The following is a 23,204-nucleotide window of genomic DNA, read 5'->3' as shown; positions in this document are numbered from 1 at the left end:
GGTATCTAGTGATTCTGGGTAATTAATGCATGAGTCAGAACTCCTGGTGGATTTCAAGAGATTGTATCAATGAATGAATTCCATAGTAGAAGGAATTCTGTGGCACAGACTATTGGTCTGATGGCCAACTGCTGTCCATTGATGTGTCTGCCTTCTTACTATGACCAAAAAATTGCAACTACAGGTTTTTCTGTCCCGTGTGATTAAGGATCCACCTTATCCATGGTACCTTGGTTTTGCAGATCATGAAAGATGGATTCATTCGGAAAGCTGTGCACTGCAGGTGTTTAGTTTGTATGTTTGGATTGAAGTGACCGCTAAAGTACTTTTTGAAAATGAGAATAAAAAGGCATTCTGTAAAATAGTGCAAATTATGCAAAATACAAAAATAAGAAGTGGTACCTGACAAGTGACATCTCTAAACTGTCCTCCTGGCTATTTTTCAGTCAGATGCCTCATCAGCTATTTGTCATTAAAAGCGAAATTGGCATTGTTTCCCTGAAGACAATTTTTTAAAAATTTAACTTTTATAGATTTCCTATTTCAGTTTCTTGAAAGGACACAATATTGAAGCATTGTTGCATAACTGTAAAATTAAGAGAATTGCGCTCTAAGAAAATGTTCATACTGCGAGTTATTTTCTTTTAGTTGGATATGTTATAAGAAGAACACAGAATCATGCTGAATCTAATGTGCTAATTACCTTGGGGGTATTTATCTGCAGGAAGTCAAGTCTGGAAGACTGACTAAGTAGATCTTTAATTTGCTGTAGTTCATCTTAACTGCATTCAGTTAAAAGTTGCATTTTGTTTACTTTTGTAAAATTTTTCTTGCAGTTGTTTTCTGGGGAGCAGATCATGCTTTCCTTTGTTTAAAATGTCTTTCTTTGAAATGCAGAGCTTACTTTTTTCATACAAGAAAAAATTCAACATTTTGCTTTTTATTAAAAAAGAACCATGAGAAGTAAGGCATTGAATGATTGATGAGGAGAAAACCAAGCATATCTCTGTCCATCTACTAATGTTTTCCAGTAAAATTAATCTTCAGGATTAGATTGGCTATAATGAAATTATAAGCAGTGCTCAGAATAAATTAATACACTGGTATGTGAAAAAAATAGCCTAGCCCTTCTCAGAAGCTGTAATTGGCATAGTGGTGGTGAGGGAAGGTAACACTTCTAAAGGAGAACATGAGAACCTTCTCAAATGCAACACTGAAAATGTTCAAAGTTAAACTCCCCCATTCTCTTTGTGTCCTGGAGTCTGCAGTATAAGGAATTAATATTATGTCAGCTTTGGTTCAGTTCAGTTTGAATGTCTTATAGTTCTATGTCAAATTCAGCAATATAAAAGGTAAATGTAGAGGTGTTAACAGAAAATGCATTGTAGTTTTAAAGGGGTCCGCTGTATTAAAAATTCTGTAGTATAGGTACGGGCATGTATAACGAAAGATAGACAGCTCAAGGAAAACAGGAGAGTTTTTTATAATTACTCTTTTGAAAGAAGACTGTGGAAAGAAGACCCGTTTATCTTACGTGATCCTCCTATACTGATTCTTTTCAGCGTATTCAAAGAAAGTAAGCAAAATTTTTATTCCCGAAATCAACTTTTCAAAGATTTCTACAGCACTCCTTCACTGCCTCTACGATTTGATGTGTTTAGGTTACTTTTGTTCCTGTTCAAGTGATAGTATCCTGCCATTTAAGTGGAAAATCAGGGATGAAGCATTGTTTGTAAGTGCAGTTTAGCAGAGACCACATACAGTCTGGAAACCTCTCTGTCTGCCATTGCTGCAATAATATGTAGTATTGAAATACTGTATTATATGTGCTTGGAATCTTTTAGTGTAGATATTCCATTGCTCATATGCTATTTGTGTCTACTGCTATTACAAAATACGGTTCGACATTATTTCAGATTTACCTTTATCAACAGTTACAACAACATTTTGTAGTAGCAATTGTTTATTTATCTCTAATTGAAATAAGACATGTAGTATTGCCCTTTTTTTTCATCTTTTTGCAAACTTGATTCAGGAGAGTGACATGTTCTGGTTGAATATTTGTGCTGTGCTTGTATGATGTTTTGTCTTTGTGAGAAGTATGCCCTGCGTGAGTATTGGGTTTTGTCATACCTCTACAATTCTGATCTCAAATGTATGATGTCCTGAAAGAGTTAATTAACATTAAAGATGTTTAAAAATTATATATTAACAGATTGAAGTGCTCAGAGATTATTTATAAAATGTAGAACATCACCCACAATGTGTCTGTCACAGATGGAAAAGATGAATGTATTGACAACTGTGTAGTCCATTGAATAAGTTTATAGACCTAAAATCCAACCCAAGATTGCCAGAAATTAACAGTTTGTCTCCAGTACTGGATGTGAGTGATCTTAAACAGAAGCTTAAGTGCCTTCAGGCAGGCGATTCTTTATTGCCCGCATATCAGAAGAAAGTAATTTATTTTGTTTTTCTGAGAATGTGACTGTGATATTTGTTCCTGAAACATGAGCCTTGCAGCATGGTGCAGTTTTAACTGGTGTGTTTGGCAGGGTTAAATACATACCACTTTCTCTTTTCCTTCCAGAATGAATGTGCTAGAGAAACTTGCTGAATGTGATCAGATTTCAGAAAAGCCAGTGCTTGGTTTGCAGTCTGCTTCCAGACTCTTAAGTGTACAGGTTATTTCATGTCTTGATGATACTACGCGTGTTTAGACTGGCTGTTTTCACTAAATCATAAGAAATAACATGGACTAAAGTGATCTTCTGTGCGCTCGGAGAGGCACCTACACAGCCTAGATTTTCAAAGAAAATGGAACAGCTGTGTTAGAGAATAGGTTTTTTGTTCTTGTAGCAGCTCATGAAAGTACTGTTATCTGATTAAACATAGGAGTTTTTCGCATGTTCACTGAAGGAAGGACACGCCTGTATTCTAAAAAAAAAGGAAAGACAATGATTCTAACTTTGCTCTTGTCAAGTGTTGTGGCCACAAATGTGTTGGCCACATCCTGTAGGTATATCTTCTCATACTAGTCGAATATGTGTTGCCTGCCTAATCAACCTCAGTAATGTTTCTCATTTTGCAGTAGAAGTTACTGGTGTAGTAGTCAAGTCAAGATTTAGGCTTCCATATGAATGTGAATCATTGTAGCATCTTCACACTTCACTGTTTTTGTCCAAGCAGTGCAGATGCCATACTCTTTTAATAATAAATACGGGGCAAATTAAATTTCAGAAGCCACCACTATTGTTTCTGCCATGTGCGTGTACGCAGATTGGTCTGTTCAGACCAATGGAGTTAGTGTATAGTACATCATGATTTCTCAATTATCTTGTGCTGTAGCCTTATATATTAATTTATAAGAGCATATAACTAGTTAACATACACAGCAATTTTAATAGTATGATTTGTGTTAACAACACAGGTAATGTAGTGGCTGAGAGCAAGATGTGAAAAAAAATAATTAAATGTAGTAGACAGCATTTTTTCATAATGATTTTTGGTCTGGGGGCATAGAATAGAAATTAGGTAGAATTTAGCTGCTAAATCTGGTTAAGTGTAAAATTAATTTTAATGTGGCATGTGAAACTAACTTTGCTATAGTTGAGAAGCAATTTAAAGAAACTACTGGTTACTTAGGTTATGGTTTCAAGTTTATAATGATTTATAATCACATTTTATTGAAGTTCTTTGTTACTACACCTCCCAAGAATGCCTTCTTAAGTTGAAATGCTGATGTTAAGGGAAGATATTTATTTCACTGATGCTGCATTATGGAATTTAAATAGATACCTGCTGATTGTTAACTACTATTTGTGTTTAAAAATGTACAATGTCTCTTTTAAACATAATACAAGAAATACACAGAGAAAAACATTGTGAGTAATAAGTGTTTTGTCCCATCTACCTTTCGACAGGAGAATTAGATGACAGAGAACAGGCAAAGCTGGAAGTAAAAGTATGGGATCCAGATAGCCCCCTTACTGACCGTCAGATTGACCAGTTTTTAGTTGTAGCACGGTAAGATTAAAATACTCTAATAAAACAATTCCTTTTCCTTTTTCTACTGACTATTTATTCCCCTATATCGTGTTACTCAACTTGTTTGCCATTTTGTGAGCCCTGCTGTTTCCCACAGTTAGGTAAAAGAGAAAATCAGACCATAATCTTCTGCATATTTATGGAAGCTACCAATACAGAAAAGGAGAGTGAGTTTTTGAATAATACTACACTGCCTGTATTTCAGGTTATAGTAGAATTTGGTACTTTTAATGTACATATCAGTCTGTTTTCCCCTAATAATAGATGAAACAGGTTTTCAGTGCTAACATTTCAATCTTGTATTATAATACTTGGAATTTTGTAGTGTAATACAAGGTTAAAAGTAGAAATAAAGAAAATGTTAACAAATGAAATGGATGCAGAACTAGTCCAGTTTTCATATAAGCCAAATAATATGCATTGCAATTATTTTGGATGAATGTTGAAATAAAAGTTTAGAAGTGATGCATTTCGTTAGTGAAAAAAATCTGTTCAGTTCAATTTTATAAATTAACATGATTATGCAGATTTATGAGAGGAACATCAAAGCCCTTGGAATTCATAAATACCGTTAAAAATAATTTCTCTACTTTAAAAAAACCTTTCATAACTGTAGACTTCTTACTGAAGGACAACTCTATGCTCATAAGATAACAGCATGTTTCACCTGTCCTGTATTTCATACTTACAAATCTAGTACAAAGATACTGTTCCAATGATGGCAGAGAGCTGTTAATCACAGCTAATGTAGGGATTTTATCCTGAATCACTCCATCTTCTGTATTTTCTGTGACCTGGTGGCAGAGCATACTCTCAAATCTTCTTAGGCAAATAATCCGTTTATGTTGTTTCCAGTTTCTGTTCTTCTTTCCCCCTTTTGGACAAAGCATTTCAGGAAGGAAATAAAGAGAAGTTGCTGTATGTTTTCCAGCTTATGTGTGTGATGAAATGGGCTGCCGATTTAGTGTTTTACAGTTCAGATACTGATCCACCTAAGTTTCTGCTTTATCCCACACATTGTAATGATGTATCCTTTCTATACAATAGTAAAAATTGCTTGCCTCTGTTGAATTTCCAAACAAGCCAGAGGGATATAGATGTGAACATGCATCTATTCTGAAGATCACAGTGCCTGGTAGATGCTCCATAGAACAGAACCCAAAAAAACAGAACTACTCCTATCACCAGTATATAATACCTGGATATGTATGGGCAGACAGTTGTGGGCAGCCTTAAAAATACTATCTGTGTGAAGATTACGTGCATTCTGGAGAGTCCATTCATTGCCTTCACATCCCTCCACTCCCCATTTGGCAGCCACTCTGGGGACCTGAAGTAGTACACTGTGAAGCTGAAAGTGTTCCCAGAGGGGAGGGTACCAGTAAGCAGTCTACTGTGAAGTGACAGTGAATAAATGAAATTTTTAAAGAAAAACATTCTTCTCTCTTTGTCCCCGTATTTAAGACAACCAGTGCAATGCCGTGCCCTGACCAAGATTGCATTTGTTTAGAAATTGATAAATTTCTGTAAAAAAAGGTTTCTCTTATGGAGAGAATGGGTCTTGGTCATAGCTGACTTATTGTAGCTATCCAGTGTCTTGTGATGGGCAATCACTGCTGACCATCTGTAATTGGATGTTACTCAGGTACCACTTTATTTATGTTCTTCCTCAGAACTCAATTCATCTTTGTAAGCTGCTTTTGAACTGGCAGAAACTATTTCCAAGTTCCTATTTACTTGTATCCACAGGCTTCAAGGTCACATTTCTGTTGCATTAAGTGCTTCTGAGACAGATTTTTCTGCTATGATGATTATGGCAGCTTTAAATTCAGTATGTTGTGTGCTTGCGTGTAAAGGCTTCTGTTGTACTGGACCATTAAAAGCTGCTTGAGTGGAGTTGGTATTATGATCTGTTAAACAGTGTTTATGGACTCAGAAGATATTTCTGCTGTGGCCTACCTGCAGTTCAGTGGGCATTTGGCTGTGCCTGCTGGGTTTCCAGTGAGAATGGTATTCTCTGCTTCCTGAAACTTATGCTTAGTTTTGCAAATTTGAAATTCTGACAATTAAGAACTTTTTCCTAAATGCTTTCCTATATGTGATATTGGTGAAGTGTGTGTATGCTGTCTTGAAATTTTAAAAGCATTTTCATGTCATCGTTTTTACATGCTGTATCAAAGGCATGGAGTATTTCTTCTCAGTTTTTTCTGTCTGCTCTGGCTGAAGGAAGAGTTGCTTTTGTCCTTGTAGGCTTCAGCTTTTTCAATCACACAAGCATGCTTTGTTGGCTCTTTAGAAGGTGTTTAAACACTGTCTTTTTATATTTGTATTGACCATTTCCAAGAACATTTATATTTGGCCTAGGGCATGTAGCTTTCCCAGTCTTACACGGTTTGTTTATTATCTCAGGAAGGAGAGGCCTCTTTTCTAGGTTTATATGCTTGGTCAGTCAGAGCCTGCGAGTGGGCCCTAGTATGCCATAATCTGCTGGATATAAAGGTAGAAGAATATGCCTATCCTGTCCAGAAATCAGAGGTAGCAGTGCCAGAAAAAAATCTGTACAGATTTTGAAAAAAGCAGAAGAGTACCTGAGCAGAAAGCTCCTTAACCATGAGCTCCCTAAGGAGTCTTGACTGACTGTGGACATACAAATGTTGAAAGTACCTTATTGCTACTACTCAAGCATAATTTGGGGAAGGGTCTCTAGCTTGAACAAGCAAAAGCATCTGTTAGGAGAAGCTTGAGGCATCAGACTAATGTACTCTGGTTTTGAGCTGTTTTTTGGGTACCGCACTGTCATTTATATTCTGGCAGTGAGAATTCCAGCACCATTTTCTACTCCATTCAGATCAGATACAGCTTCACCAACCAGCTTTTGTTCTGTCCTATATGTTGGCAACAGTGCTTCTGTGTCTGCTAGCTTCAAGGAACAGGACTCTGAGAAGCTGCAACAGCAGTTTAGATCTGTCCGCATTGCCAAATAGTATCATACAGTAGAAGTGGATGTGTGGAATTGAGATGTTTGGTGCTGAGGACCTATCATCCACACTATGCACATTTTGAGCATTTTTAGGCTAACTATAATCTGGTCCTGTGGACTAAATTGAGTTTGTGGAACTACTGTTTGACTTAACAGAAATCCAGTTTGTATGCTACAAGATACCATTTGATGTTGGTTAAAGTGCAGTAGATGAAGATGCTGGGGATAGTTGCTTTGAAACTCCATTCCTAATTTGAACTAAAACACTGATACAGATGCACCCTGTTTTCTTCAGTCATCAGTCTCTATCATTCCTAATGTACAAGGAATACTTTGTTTCCGTGTGCGATCTCATGTTCTCTTTTTAACTGTTCCAAGTTGCACAGTATTAGGGAATAGAAACTTTGCTGTTGTGTGTGTAACGTAATAGTCCTGTCTTTTTTTTAGTTTGTCAAGGAGTCAGAAATGGTCCTGACCACAATCAAAGGTGGTGGGAGTTGTGGGCTGCAGTCTGGACAGATGCTAAGAACCATAGACCTGACTGACCCCCCCTTCCCCCCCCCCCCCGTTTTTTTTTTGTTTGTTTTCTTTCTGTCTGCTAATTTGGTCTATAACTCATTACATAGTAAGTTTTTGGTAAATTCTAGTTCTGTTGAGGTACTCTATGAAGCAGTGAAACAGTTAATAACTTGGTTCTTTTATTCTGCTTCATCTAACTAGATTATCAGCATAGTCTTCTGGAAGGAATGTATCTTTAAGTCAAGCTATTTTCCAGACATTTCTGGTCCCAGCTTATTTCCGACTAAAAGAGAGTTTTGAAGACCAATTAAAATAGCCTTAAAGCATTGCATGTCTACCTTAAAATTTTGTTCTCTGGTTACTTTGAAATTAAATACCTCTGGCTAAAATAACAGATATAACATATTTCTCTTCATTTGAATGCGTGCTTTTTTTGATGTAAAATTACAGAAGAATGGAGAATTACGTGTTCGTAATTTTGAATTAGAGCTTGATCTTTCCTGTGTTGTTTCCACGTTCCCATTTTCTTTAAGTCAGCACTTATATTCATTTTTTTGTTGGTTACTATTGATTTAGTTAAAGTGCTCATGGTATAGGGAGGTTTATTTCTTAGACAAATGTATCTTACAGTGAGGAAGGGAGCACAATGCAGCTTGAACTAGCAATGTGTCTTTCATCATATTGAGCAAAGGAATGCATGTGCCAAGTGAGAATAAGAAGTAAAGACATTTAAAAATGTGCTTAAATAGTAATACTCTTCTTACAAGGTAATTCAGTGTAGTCAGTGACAGTGGACAAGACTCCCAAGGCTCATCAATGAAAATAAATACATAGATGTCACTGGTTTGAAAGCTTCAATATTAGTGTGCTTCTGGATTCTCTTCGGGTGGTGAGAAGTAAGAGGAATTGGAGTTCATCAAAGAGGAAGTGAAATTTAATGACAGAATTGCAACATAAAATTACACAGTAAAGATGGTGAAAAATCTTGATGCTGGTGCTGCACTCACAGAACTGAATGTTTGCTAGCAAGGTGAATTACAGCATCTAATGGTAGGCAGATGGTTTGGCAATAAAAAGGAAAAATACGTTCACATCAAGTTTACGAGGACTATTAAAAATACTGTGTTTCTGCCTGTCTGTCATGCTTGGCAAATACACCTTTATTCCTTTGTACATTTTGTGTTACTATATTTCTTGACCAAATTAATTGAAAACAACTAATTCAGACTTGGAGCTGAATTTCTTTTTGCATCTTTTCTTGTGAATTTTGGTCTATTGCATTATAAAGAAAAAGAAAAATCTGCAGCAGCATTTTCATGGACCTGCTTTCAGGGGGCTGTAAATCTCCTCTGTGACTGTGAAATGGCAGGGTGGAGTACAGATGATCATTTAAATCATATCCTATGAACTAAACTACTTCTGTGTGTTGGATTCTATTTATGTTGAATAATAAAGGTTTCACCTGTGTTCCATTTTTATTCATTTACTAATGAAACTGAAGTTTAGTTGTGGTGAGTAGGGGACGTTGTATGTAACGCCAGCCCCTAAGCTGAGAGTCTTTCAGAGAAAGAATAGTGGCAGGTGACTTTCATCTTTATCATGTCACTGCCTTTGCGCTCTAAATATCTGAAGTGATAATAACAAAGTATAGCACTGTACAGGCAGTTGCTTAGAACTGCAAGGAAAATGTGTCTTCTGGAACGGCAGCTTTTTATTCCGAATACGTTCTTCATGTCCAATTTTGCATTATCCAGTAGTAAAAATCTCACGGGTATTTTTCAACTTTAATTAATGTTGTGCTGATGACATATATCTCCACTGAAAAAGTATTTTTTTTCTTTTTTCCAAGATTTTAAGTATCACAAGACTCTCTTAAGGAGCAATCGGATATTAATTGGCTGTTTGTAAAACACTGTTACTGATAGCAGTCTAACAGGTCATCTTTTAGGCCTGTTTCCAACTCATAGTGAAGGGAAGCATTGATGTAGTAATAAGGAAAACAAAAAGCTTTCATGATATGTGGGAAACCACCAAAGATCCACTTAATTGTTTTCCTCAAAAACAATAACTCAGAGGTGAGGTGTAGGTCTCATTCAGTAGTTTGCAAATTTGTGAGGAAAAATGTGAATTTGCAGATCCATGGCTGCACAGAGGTGGTTCGCTTTTAACAGATTTGTACACAGTATGCCCGCTACTCATCTTGTATCAGTGAAACAGAGAAACGATGTATGAAAGTGAACAATTCCAAAATAAACATCCTCAGATTAAAAAGGATCTCTGTCTCAGCTGCATTTTTGAGGGTACAAGGTAGAAGTAAATAGTTACTGGCCTGGATCCAGAACTTTCTGAATCTGATTTCATGCTGGACTGCTGTTGCTACCAGTTAGACTAGTGACTGTTTTTATCCTGATGTATAATAACAGTAGTTCCAGGTTTTCGTTGGTCAGTAACATCCCTTTTCAGAATTACTTACTGTTGAGCAATTCAATTTTTAGAAATGTGTTACGACAGTCTCTTGCATTTGCTGTTTCATAATTTCATTGGCTACCACTAATACTAATCTTATGCAAAAATTTGAACAATTACTTCCTTTAATGACGTAGATTTGAGGTATAAGAAGTTTGGAGCAATGTATTTTCTGTGTTCAGTGCCTAATCTGAAGTTTGGCCTGAATATAGGGCACACACATAGGCACAATAAAATAATGATGAGCTACTTCATCCCCAGAGAGTTCACGGTCAGGTTTTTTGGACATAGATATTGTTGAGTTTTGCTGGATTTGTGCATTTATTCCGTAGTCTTAGATCCTGGCACTGGGTTATCTTGATTTATTTTATGTTTGTATGCTTGTCAGCTGCAATCTCTGTTCTAAGTCCTTGAGAGAACATTCTTGGTTCTGGTCTTTAAGATAATTAAAACAAGGAAAACCTAATTAAGGTAACACTGGATCATTTGGTCTAGCCCTTAAAGCTGATACAGCCTATGCAAAGAGTGATCTCTCTGCTGATCTCACCAGTTGTTTTATCGTTCTTGTCCGTCTCTCTGCCACCTGTGTAATTCATTGTCTGGACACCTTTAGCTTGTTTTGGGAATGCTGGTTTTTGTTTGAAGTCCCAGTAATTTAATTACTCGTTGTGACTAGCTTGCTGAGCAGATTTTTTTTTTGGTTACGTGAGTTTATTACTGTTATTAATGAATTAAATATACTTTCAATTAAGTATCTACAGTTATTCTTTTTATTCTACCAATTTAATGGACCATTACATTAAAGAGTCTGTTTAAAAGCAAAAAGGAGTGGTTAGAGTCTGAATGTTCAGCCTGCATTGGCTACTGAGTTTTATTTTGGTAGCAGATAGGTGAAGACAATAGTGTGTCTTCTGGAAATGGGCATTGGTTAGTGTTTTTTTGGTTTGGTTTTTTTTTTTTCCTTTTAACATTTTTAGAATAATTCTTTGGTGGTATTAGTAGAAAAAAAATCATACAAGGAAAAATGAGAAAGGAAATGTTTGACCTTTGTACCGATATGTTTCTCATATCTGTGTTTTAAATGGAAATACATAAAAAATAAGGTAATTTAATGATTTCTAAAATTAATACTGAATTTGGGTTTGGATTGCATAGCTAGATTATACAGAACACTGTATATCACTGATACGTTTTGAGACTAGTTACTATTTAACAGCCAAATGCTCTAGAATTCCTGCACTTACTTGGATTGTCTGAAAAACTCACTGTTTTTTAAACGTTTCCAGGGAAAGGTGAACTGGAAGTTCCATTGATTTCAGCATACAGCCACAGATACACACACCCCTGTCCCCCCCCGCTCCAAAAGACATGCTGCCTGCATTTTATGATTGTTCGTATTTGTTTTGCACTCACATACCCCACGCTCCCACGCAGCATTCCTCTGACGGTTGTGGTCCTCTCCTACTCAGTACAGCACTGGAAGCGATGTCAACTAGTGCGTCAATTCTTTCTCTTGATCACTTATTCAAAATAAAACTATCTTTATATTGTGTCTTAATTTTGAGTTTACATAGTGGGCAGTGTAATTCATGTATGCTTAGGCTTTGAAGTCAGACTAAAATCTCTGATGTGCTAGGGAGTGACTTGTGAACTCTTTGTAATTTTCGTAGCATACTCTGATTTGGTTTTAGACATATGGTCAAAAGAAAATAGCGGTAATTATGCAAAAGGAAGATAAGAAGCTAGTAGGTAACAGCAGAAGGGAAATACAGTCATGCCGCGTGCTGCTTTACTGGTTTGAACAGTAGCAACAGAAGGATCACAGGAAAGACTGTTTAGCTACAACCGTTATCAATGCCAACATGTTTAAAAGGCTTAACTGACTATCAGGAAATGTGTTCACAATAGAGCCTTATTCTCGGGATGTATTTGTGGACAAATACTGTTCTATGTACTGCCAAACTTATTAAAAAAGAAAGTGGAATGTGTGTGTGTTCTTGTCGCGTATTTGCCATCTCTGCAAAGAGGGAGCAAGGGTTGTGGAACAGTGTTTGAATAGAACTTATTTATTCCACAGCCTTTAGAAATTTAAGCAGTTAATATCTGGAGTGTGTGAATCACTGCTGTTGAAGCTTAACTGTCTAATGGGTTTTGGCAGCAAGTACTGAAACACGTATTCAGTATTAAATGTTTTGAGATGCAAGATAAAATTGCAGTAACATGTTATTACCAGTTTCTCCATGATCAATAACACACCTTAGTGAGTTAAACTCTTGATGCACACTACATTATTTTATTGTTGAATATCAGCTTTATAGTACACAGTAAGTTGACACTTTCAGTGTGTTGATCTCTGTCGGTGACATTCCTTATTGGTGTAATTCTGCACTTACAGCTTGTGTGGAGTGTAATTGCTAAATGAGGCTCCAGTCCTTAGTCCAGAGGCTTAGTTGGCATTAAAAATGTTAGGTGAGTAATTGAGTCTTTGAATTTAGAAGGACTCATATCAAGTTGTAACTGAAACAAATAATTTTTTCCAATATTATAGTGACACAGTGCACTTCAAGAGTCGTTATGCAACTCAGGGTATTGGAGCAACTTCTGTTAATTAATAATCTTTCTCATGTATCGCTGTATATTTGCTTGTTTCCTGTGTGATATGCTGATCCCAAACAAATTGTTTCACACACCTTTCCCTTCATTGTGCATGATGTATACATGTGCTTCCAAGAGAAGTCTGATTTTTTAGAACAGTCACTGTCACACTAATTCGCCATCTCTGTTCCTCATTTTTGTTTGCTCCGGTAAGTATAATAAATGCCGTGTACATTTCATCAACAAAAGTGTGTGTGCGGGGGGGAAAGTAAAAGTTTAGGTAAAATGTGTCCATTTCAGAAAGTCTGGAATGCTTTTATTAAGTAGGCTGAGAGATCCATTTATTTCATTATTACTCTAAAGCCTGTGACAAAAATACGATTTTGAAGGTACCTTGGACTAAGCTAACATGCTTTCTTTGCCTCACTAGTGGAAGTAGTAGACATGCATTACTGAAGCGAATAAATGAATTTCCTCACAGGAACATGGTGAACTCTCCTTTTTAATTGTATTGTAACGTGTTAAACAGTGTTGTGGCTTTTTAATTTTAAAAATAATAGTCACAGTTGTAAACACTAAAATAAGTAGGATCTTTGATTTCATAATTAATAAAAAATTGATACATTAAAAGGCTGGTACATTAGAATTCTCTGAGTATCTTTTGTTTCCGTGCTGTTGTTCTTGTATGTATATTGTTACTTTTGGTGGAGAAGGTCACAATTTTTACTGCAGTGTTTGGTGAGTTGTCTTATCAAATTGCCCTTTGTTAGCAAAATCTTAAAGAGTTAACAGTATGTGACTTACCCTTAAAAGGAGACTTTTATAGGTAGGACATAGTCTGATATTTTAAAAAAAAAAAAAAGGTTACATCTTTCTGTGCATTTACTGTCTGCTGTTTCTCTGTTGTAGTGCGGTTGGCACGTTTGCTCGAGCATTGGACTGCAGTAGTTCTGTCAGGCAACCAAGTTTACACATGAGTGCAGCTGCTGCTTCCCGAGACATCACACTGGTAGGTGGCTTCTTAAAAACCCTACAACATCTTATGCATCTGTGAATTCGACAGTATCTGTTACTCCAGAGTCCTTGTCCTCCGGGTGTCTGTTTTCCTTTGGATACCTGCATGCAAGGTGCGTGTGTATACGGCAGATAATCCTGCGTGTTTGCTGTAAGCATATTGGTGCTTCCCTTTTAATCATACTGTAAATCACTTGACTTTAGCTGAAATCTATTTAAATAAAATATCTTCATATATCATAATTCGCACAGCTGAGTGGATAGTACACATTGGATAGAGATTCATTCAGTGTAATTGATCAATAGTGGAATTAAAAGTATGTGGTAGTAAAGGTGATTGAAATTGTTAAATGTTTCGTACTTAATAGATGTGTGTCAGTAAATTTTACAACGTATCAGCAATCTGACTTTGTAAGCAACTTTTTGAAGAACATTCTGCTTATGATATCATTAGGATGTTTCCTTAGTTTGTTAAAGTATTCATGGTAATGTAAGCACCCCTATATTTTAGAGAAAGTTAAAAATACATCAGTTACAGACCAAAGTTTTGTCTCTGCATATTCATATTAGCGAAGATGACAAGATGTGCTATGGTAATGAAAGCGTACCAGGAAAACTATGTGAGAACAAAAAATCTTACTGTTTCATAGAATTGAGTTTGACTTAAATTTCCAAAGACATCAGCAGGAATTATTTATTATTTGAAGTATTTGTGTACAAAATCATGAAGAGGATAGTTAAGGCTACAGTAGATCTGCTGTTCGTCAGATACTTGAGTATTTGAACTAGAGGACACTTGACGAAACTAACAGATCAGTTCAAAATAGTTAAACTACTGCCTTGTCAAGTGGCTAGAGAGCCCCTAGAATTTAGCTACACAAAATTTTGTGCGAACAGACAATAGCAGCAGGTTAAAAAAAGGGATCAGAAAAATTATGGACCAAGGGTCCATAAATGGGTACTGAGGAGAATAGGGAGAGGTGTACCGTCTAGAATTCCTAATTCCCAAAGTTTGTAGATGGTGGTGAATGAAATGGGCATTAACCTCGGACTACGGTTAGACTCACCTGCGTATTTTCTCTAAGTAGCATCCGTTTGTGCTGCTGTCGGAGACAGAATGCTTGGCTAGTTGGGTGACTGGTCTGATTCAGTAGCACAGTCCTTATAGTCCATATAAAATATATTAATTAGTATTGTAAGAAAATTAAGTTCTTATACTTCTGCTGTGTGCTCAAAGGCAGTACACAGGAAACTGGTTAAGTCGGGGCTACGGTAGTCTAGTAAAGGCAGTGGCAAAATGTAATATTTTCAGTAATACTCAAAATGAGTTTTCTGTTTCACACTTGCTGATGTGACTCTACCAAAAGAATTCTGTTCACATAAAATGCTTTATTTTTTCAATCAAAATGGTTCTTCAGTTTAACATTTTTCATTTTCTGAAGATTTCATTGGATTAAGAATTTCTAATCAGTCCCACACATCACACATCCTTCTTACTGTATTCAGTGATGAAGAGAATAGATTCATCCTTATAGCAATTTCATCTTTTTTGATAGTACATGTGCAGTGCTTCTAATAAAGAGTTACATTTAGCGTTTGAGTGCCAAGTAAGTGTTTCTCCATTGCAAATGATCCACTGAGTTCCATTACACTTAATGAAAGGCATATCTTGTAATGAGGCACTAGAGGAGCCACCCCAGGTTTAATTATTGTGTCTGTCCTCATTTTCCTACTCCCTCAGCTTTTTAAAACCCTTCTCTTTTGCTCTTTGTCAATGTACTTCCTGCTAAGTTAAGAAAGGATGTATTTGTCATTATAGTAGTTGTTCTCTCAGACATTCCCATGTTAATTGGGAGCATATTTTGAGCAGCAGTTAAAGTTAGTACAGGCATTTGCAGAATTTGTGGTGTATCTTATTTATGCTTTGGAAGAGGTGTAGGTGCATAACACCAAGAAAATTATACTGCTGTATTCTTAGTGCAAGGCAGATAACCCTTGCACCTGAATTGTTATTAATGGGATTTCTGTACACCACACCTGTGGCTTTCCAGTAATCCTAATTAGCTGTTTCAATTAGAGAAGACTGTAAACAGACTGATACTAAAAAAAAAAAAAAAAGTAACAAATGGGTAGGTTATAAACTTGAGTAAATTCACAGTAGATGTACACGTTAGGAAGGTCTTGCAGCTTAACAGCAACAGGCTACTTTACGGCTTCCTTATTATGAAAACAAAAGGGAAAGTAATGAGACAAGGCAGAAAACTACCAGTGCTTATAGAAAATCCTACTGAAAGACATGAAACAGGCTGTGTTTACCTTCTTACATGATAGTAAATGCTCTTTTCTTACAGTGATAAAGACTTGTGAGACAACCAACCAACTGAAAGTGGCATTTCAGGCCTTCTCAGAGACAGTGTTTTATTTCACAGTGAAAACCGATCTCTGAGAAGAGAAGGAAACTGGGAAGATTTTCCTTTTTCAGATTCCTGAACAATGTATAGTACATACACTGACAATGAGAGCCATTAAAGCGAAGCAGGTTGATGGAATCACTTGCTCCTTGTGGTGGGCTTGTTTTGAAGAGCCTGTGCTACTTTACTGTAAGGAAGTAAATCTGGTTTTGGATGTCTCTTCAAAATGAGAAGTATGAACTGGTTTTTCCTTTGCAATTTGAATGACAACTTTTTAATTAGTTTTACTAGATTTCCATGTATGTGGCTCCTAAGATAAACATGCTTAAAATTTGATTGAATACTCTGTTTCCAGTTTGAGTGCCTTGTTGGAGGCAGTTCAGTCTAGTTGACAGTTAAACTGACTACTGAATTTGCTGCTGTTCTGGGAACTTTGTGTTACAGCTTGTTGTTGCAGTGTGCCCTGTCGTGCCCTTTCTTCCCAGCTCCATGCTGCTCTTCCCTGGCTTTTGGTGGATAGTTTCTTCCTTCACCAGCTTAAATTTGGACTTGAAGTTCTATCTATCTGTATGGCTAATACCTTTCCTCTGGTGAGACCCCTTGTCTGTGCTGGACAGTATGCTGTGGGCAAGAGTTCTTAGGGAAGGGTTGTTCTTCCTCTGTTCTTCAAGCTCGTATCTGAGAGAGGCAATACCAGGTCTTCCCAGTCTCCTGCTCCTTAGGTATCTGCTACCCAGTAGTTGTTTCTTGCAGTCCTCTCATCCTTGGGTAAAGCATATAAAAAGGAGATACTCCAGGACTTCTTGTCTTGGGCTCTAGTAATGTATTCAGGCTGCTCTTGCTTTTGCTAGCAGAGTTTCCTCACTGACGCATGGGAATTTGTTTGCAGGTGAGGGCTGATAAACCTGCAGAAGGCAGAGTGTTATTGTGGGAACTTGTTAGTGGTCGTCTGTCACAGAACAGCTCAGTGAAGGCAGTACTTATCCGCAGAGTTCATTATGAATCTTTTCTGTAGTAATATCAAAAAAAGCTTTATGGAATCAGATGTTTATTACAGGTGGAAAAATGAACATAAGGCAAGAGCAAGATCCAGATTTATTCACTTCTCTTGTCATTTTTAAGAAAGTTGGTATCACTGAATAGATCTGGATTTAGCAGCTGCTCAGAAAATGCCCAGTATGTGCTGCTTTTCTACAAGGGCTACAATTTAAACAAAGATTTAAAGCTCACTAACACACATACTGTAAGAGTTCAGTCTTCAGGCATGGTTTACTCGTTGCCTGAATGATAAGCAATAAACTAGTGGTTTCATTTTACATTCTTTAATCTGAAGATTATGGATTTTAGACATTATGTTACATATTTCCATATTAGAGTACTGTATTTTAACAGTAGCTTTTTCTCAAGGCTGGTAAGTTTGACTTGAACTGTAAGTAAAATGACACATTGCAGGATAATAGTGACATTATTTCTTGCAGATGAAACAGTTCAAGATTGTTGTGGTAGATAGCTTTGAAAGAGGTATATTGAAAGCTGGAGAAGGACTTTAGCCATTCAAAATAGCTTTGAAAGAGGTATGTTGAAAGCTGGAGAAGGACTTTAGCCATTCAAAGAAAATGGCAAAAGATAAGGAGAATTTATTATTTGCGGTACATTTGTATGCAGAAGCTCAACTGGAATTGCTCTGCAAGTGCTATCCTAACACAGAACGTGGGAGTGTTCCTCAGTTGAAAGGTTTCGGGTGCTCCCTTTTGTAAGATGAATATAGGGCTGTGTGAGAGGTTGCATGCTACACGGCTCATTGCTGTGGTGGGACAAGGAAGTGGGAGACTGATGTTCCACAGTCACACACATTATTGTGCTTTATACCTCTAACACCTCCTTCAGCACAACAATTTAAGATCGTGGTGATGGGGTCTTTGGGGACAGAGTCAGAAAGGCTTCTTGTATGTTGCTTGTTTTCTCTGTAGGTGGATTTGTGATGTAGTTGCTTACTTCTCACATTCCCCTTAGAGTTGGTTAGCGACGTGAACACTACGTGTTACCTCTGAAGTGAAATGCTGTAAATTGTTCATTTTCTGTTTGCCGTTTTTGTAAAGGAAAGTGAAGTAACCAAAGAAACCTCATTTACCCATCTCTGACAACAGAGTTTAGCAAGGCATAAGAATCTCCCTTGTTTTTCAGTATGATGATGATGAAAACAATAAGTGACTTACTTCCCCAACAATGAGCATATTGAGCAAATAGATGTTTCGACAGCTGTTTAGCTACTCTTTAAAACTTATGTTAATTGGAAATGGCCCCTCAGTCAATATATGCCACTGTCTCCATTGGGTTACTTGGAACCAATTCTACCAACTGAAGATTCTCTAGAAGTGTTTGCTAGTAGTTTGCAGGAACTAATAAAGTAATGTCATTTTTAGTAAACATTTTATTAAGGCATTTCCTTTCCCAAATTAAGTAATAAACAATTTATTTTCCTCATGTTCCACAGCAAAAAACCTATAACATCAAGATAGATTCTAAATTTAGCATTAGTTGAGGCTTCTTGCATGGCTTATAGAAAATAATATGTTGAATTTGCATTAAATGAAATAGACCTTTTGAAATGTTTTTTTTTTATTCCCTCTTTCTTCTTGCTAGTTTCATGCAATGGATACACTGCATAAACAAAACTATGATTTGAGCAGTGCCATCAGTGTTCTAGTGCCACTTGGAGGGCCTGTCTTGTGCAGAGATGAAATGGAAGAGTGGTCAGCATCAGAAGCTAGTTTATTTGAAGAGGCATTGGAAAAGTATGGCAAGGACTTCAATGACATTCGACAAGACTTTGTAAGTATGAAAATAGTACGCTTTTCTGTTACTGTGTTTTCACATGGGTGGGCATAACTGCTTTCTGTAGGTTTAGACAATTAGCTAGAGGAAAAATCTGTGTAGAGGATATACATAATTAACATACATATACATTTTATCTGGATGCAAGTCAATATGCTTTCTTGTTCGGTGTCATTCTTTGGAAAGATGTTGACAGAAGATAATCTGTATAATGGTTTAGTACCAGGTAGGATGTCTCATGCTGTTGTGTTTTGATAAGGATTTTTACAAGCATCTGAAAAAGTTCCAGTAGCTTTTTAGAACTTTTCCACAATTTCTGGTGAAATCCATTAGCAGCAACATGGCTGACTCCCCTGAGTGTTTTTGGAAAGCTGAGGTTTCCTTCTAGGGTTGGCAGAGAGAAATTTATATTCTGATAGCTTTTTAAGTGCACTGCAGGGAGTTATTTTGACATATTAGGTATTTTGGCACTTCTGAAAAGTAAAGGAAATGTTTTCCAATATGTTCTTACTGCTGGTTTTGGTGCTGAAGTATCAGACTATAGGGCAGCGAAGCTTTTAATTTGTTCAATTCTAATGCCGAGTAATTAAAAGAAATTGATTCTAACACTGATTGTGTAATAGCTGTAATTGCTAGTAATTTGTCTGCAAATTTTTTTGCATGTTTCTTGAAGAGCCTCTTTCTTTCAAGGTAAAAATTTCCTCTGTTGTACTAAGTTCAGGTTGGGTTTTGTGAAAAGGTTAGGATATGAGCCAAAGGTATATTTAAAACTGAAGTTGATTGAAACATTTTCACAACTCCTCATTCTCCTTGACTCTGAGAGCTCAGATTTTTTTTTTCTTTGCAGATGTTTTATTAATAATCTTTGTGAGGGGAAAATGGTACTGTATGGTAAATGTAGAAGTCCTTCCAAGATAGAGTGTGGGATAGCAGGAGGAGGCTTGGCACTGAGCGAAGCTGTCTTTTCTTCACTTTCACAATTCTGAAATGGAACAGATAATTGAATGAAGGTGGGAAGGGAAGGCTATTGTTTTTCTGAAGAACTGACATTTTAACAGGTGTATTATATCTGCATGCTTCGTTTTGAGATTCCTAAGGGAGAAAATGTTCACTGCATTCATCGCATAAGGTTGAAAATTGCATCATGGATGAAATAGCTCTGTTAAGTTCAAGAAGATAATGAGAGGAAAAGAATGTTTTATGGAGTTTTAGAACTGAAATCTTCAAGTGAACTACAGTTCCTTATTATTTCTTATGCAGACCAATGGTTCTCAGCTGTAACTGTACAATAGTTCAGTAGCTATGTCTTCTAACTAAATGTTTCCTAATACATAGTATTCAGCTTTTAAAAATGCCTAAAGCATGTATTACAGATTTTATTGACTGTTTACAAGTTGAGTCCCAACATAATTTGTGACCAGGTATGTCTAAGCCTCGTCTCTGGTATTTATGTAATGTGTTTATTTTCTGTATAATTTCTGTGTTATGTTACATATAATTCTGTTGATGTGCGTACATTAAAGTGATACAGTGGAGTAATGTGTTGCAAAATTGCTTATGAGTTTGTAATGTTCAAATGCTAGATATTTGAGTGAGTCTACGAGAAGCTCTTTAAAATGTTCAATTTTTATCTCAGGTAAACTCCTGATACTCTGCCTCTTTCATTGAATCTTCGTTCCCAAAACACAGATATTTTCGCTTGCCCTCCTCCCAAAGAGAGACACACACAGATCTAGAGATAGGGTTGCGTAGCCTACTGAGGGAACATGAACGATGAGTCGGAGTGTAGCAGAAGTAGATATGGGACACTAATTGTAGTCTAATTTAGTTAGAACAAGGATGTTGTCTACCATTGTCAGTTTTTTTTTTTTTTTTACCTTTGGAAAAGTGGTATGTCATTTTTAAAACGTCATTAGAAGAGCATTTATTTTATGTATCAATTTATATGGTATTTGTAACAGTGCACACAGTCTTGATCTGTCTAATTTGGAAGCTTTCAAATTACGTTAATCATTGTATAATCTTGGGATATCCTAATGTCTCTAGAGTAAAATTTAGGTGTTCTCACTGGCTGTGTAGCATTTTAAAGGTATAGGGATTGAAAAACAAACATTTGGTTTTACATAATCATCTAAAATAGTCCTTCAAGATTTAGATCCTGGATGTATAAAAAGTTTCTGCAAGGTGAGGTGGGTGTAGATCTGTAGTACTTAAGCAGTGGTTATCCATGAGAAGACATTTATCTATTATCATCCCTCTCTTCAGCAGCTAGTCAATTAAAAGTAAGTACTCTCACGTGTGGTGTAAAAGCACAGACAAGGAGGCTAGTGCACTGGTAGTGTACGTGCTGACTTATTTGCGTGTCCATGTAAGATCTAATGATAAAATTATATCCTACGGTGCCTGAGATTAAACTTAAACGTGCGCAGTCACGCAGTGGTGCCACAGCACAGGCAAGACTGTCGTGTCTCATGGCAGAAAGTGGTCGGTAACAGTCTGCTGAAGCAGAAGGGTTATGTGGTACGTGCTGGAGTCGTCATCTGACGAAAGAGTTGCTTGCTCTGAATTGTCCTGAATTTGCAAGGCATGGCAGCTGCAATTGCAGCCCTTAGCAGGATTGTTCTGTAAAGGGCAGGCTCATTTACTCCTCCAGCAATTAGTAAGAACTGGCACTATTTGACATTCAACGTGCAGCTCAAGCATTAAGCTATAAACATTAAATATTAGTAAGCAAGACAATTATTTTAAATTAAATGGAGTAAAGGAGTTTACCTTTTTTAAATAGCCAGAAGCTCATTTGTTATCGAATTACCAGTCTAGCCTTTGAATTATCAGTTTCATCAGCTGTTGACTCATCAGCTGTTATAGGAGTTCATTTGTTAAGGTTCTGCTGAACCCATGTGAATCCTAATCCGAAATTTTTTAAGCTAATTGAATTTACTTGATTTACTTGAATTACTTCACGTCCCAGGGTAGTAGAATAGGAGAAGACTGAATATTTTATGTTCTCCAAATACAATGATTTTTCTAATGGTAAGAGACAGCTGTTACGCTTGTTAATTCCTAGTTTTTCATTATCACCAGTTTTCACAAATTTGTATACTGTTATGTCTCAAATATGGCAGGAAAGGCCTTGGGAATCAGACTTGAACCATTAATAGAAAACAGGAGCTACTGTTTTCCAGCTTCAGAAAGTTGTGGAAGCATGCCTTAAAGTTAACGTGTTCATTTTAAGATAACTTTATAATCATAAGATTTTTGTGACCGTCTGATTTGAGTGGTCCATTTTTACTCTGCTGAAACTAAAGAAAATGAGAATTCCCTATCCCAGTTTTTGTACTACTGACACCTATTTGCTTATTTTCTCCTACAAAAATGTCACGCAGATGGTCATTTTACTTCTTTCAATTCGTGCTTAATAAAATTGGGTAGTGAGAGTATATTATTCCGTGACTGTTCACAGCTTCTCTGGCAATTGAGAGCAACCTCTGGAAAATTCATGTGCCTCTACAGTGTTTTGTCCTTTAGGTGCACAGGTAAACAGAATACAGGATAGTCACACTCAGTCTGTCAAACAGGTTTTCCAAGTTGTGAATCAAAGTGTAGAAGGATTACGGTTATCCAGTCCAAGCGACTTAATTATTTTTCTTTAATTGTGGATGCCTACTGAGTGTCATTTGAGTGTCACAGTCATAGTTAAAACAGATTAAAGCATTTTCCAGAAAAATGTCAAACGTAATCTGTAGCATGATTGTGTTAATAAGTGTTCAGGAAGGAAAATAAATAAGGAGACGCTAAAATGTACTAGTTGACAATTGCAGGTAGGTGGGGTGACAGTGTTTCATCTGGACGCCAGGAAGAATATGGACCTAGAGACTGAGAAGCGGCTCATCTGTCACCTCACACCAAACACAGGGTCCTGTCAATGGTCTTCTCTTTGGCAGATTTCTCTTAAGGCATAACTTACCTGAGAAAGTAAAAGGATTTTAGTAAACCAAATTGCGTTGTTATTTATTGGAATGTCAGCTTAAGCATTTGTTACACTGCTACTTTTTAATTAAATGCAAATGGTCAAGGATTTACACGCTGTGGTACACTGCCTGAGAAAGAATTCACAGGTGAGTCTGGACCTGAATCTCAACTCCTGAAAGGAAGAGGTGGGAGCCAGACGCAGTTGCTCTAAGTGTTTGTGAGCAAGCAGCGTGGAAAAACTCCTGCATACAGGGAGAGGCAGCTTGGTATGGTGTTCCTCTGTGGTTTTAGGAACTTTATTAAAGGTTCAGGAACCTATTATTTTGGCTTAAACATGCAGAAAGCCCCAAAGTGGAGTGAGTAAC

At 36.8% G+C, this 23,204-nt stretch overlaps 1 protein-coding gene across 4 annotated transcripts in view; it reads left to right on the top strand.

Annotated features, from left to right (window-relative positions):
• MTA3 (metastasis associated 1 family member 3) overlaps nt 1-23,204 on the top strand; it is a 149,434-nt gene that overhangs the window by 60,479 nt on the left and 65,751 nt on the right. For all 4 annotated transcript variants that reach the window (XM_075412897.1, XM_075412900.1, XM_075412898.1 and 1 more), the window contains exons 7-9: nt 3,924-4,026; nt 13,517-13,616; nt 18,676-18,864. In XM_075412897.1, the coding sequence (XP_075269012.1) occupies nt 3,924-4,026; nt 13,517-13,616; nt 18,676-18,864 (392 nt within the window). The remainder of the gene's footprint in view (nt 1-3,923; nt 4,027-13,516; nt 13,617-18,675; nt 18,865-23,204) is intronic.

Source organism: Opisthocomus hoazin, chromosome 2 (assembly GCF_030867145.1).
Source record: "Opisthocomus hoazin isolate bOpiHoa1 chromosome 2, bOpiHoa1.hap1, whole genome shotgun sequence".
NCBI lineage: Eukaryota > Metazoa > Chordata > Aves > Opisthocomiformes > Opisthocomidae > Opisthocomus > Opisthocomus hoazin.
This window is presented reverse-complemented; position numbering and strand designations above follow the sequence as displayed.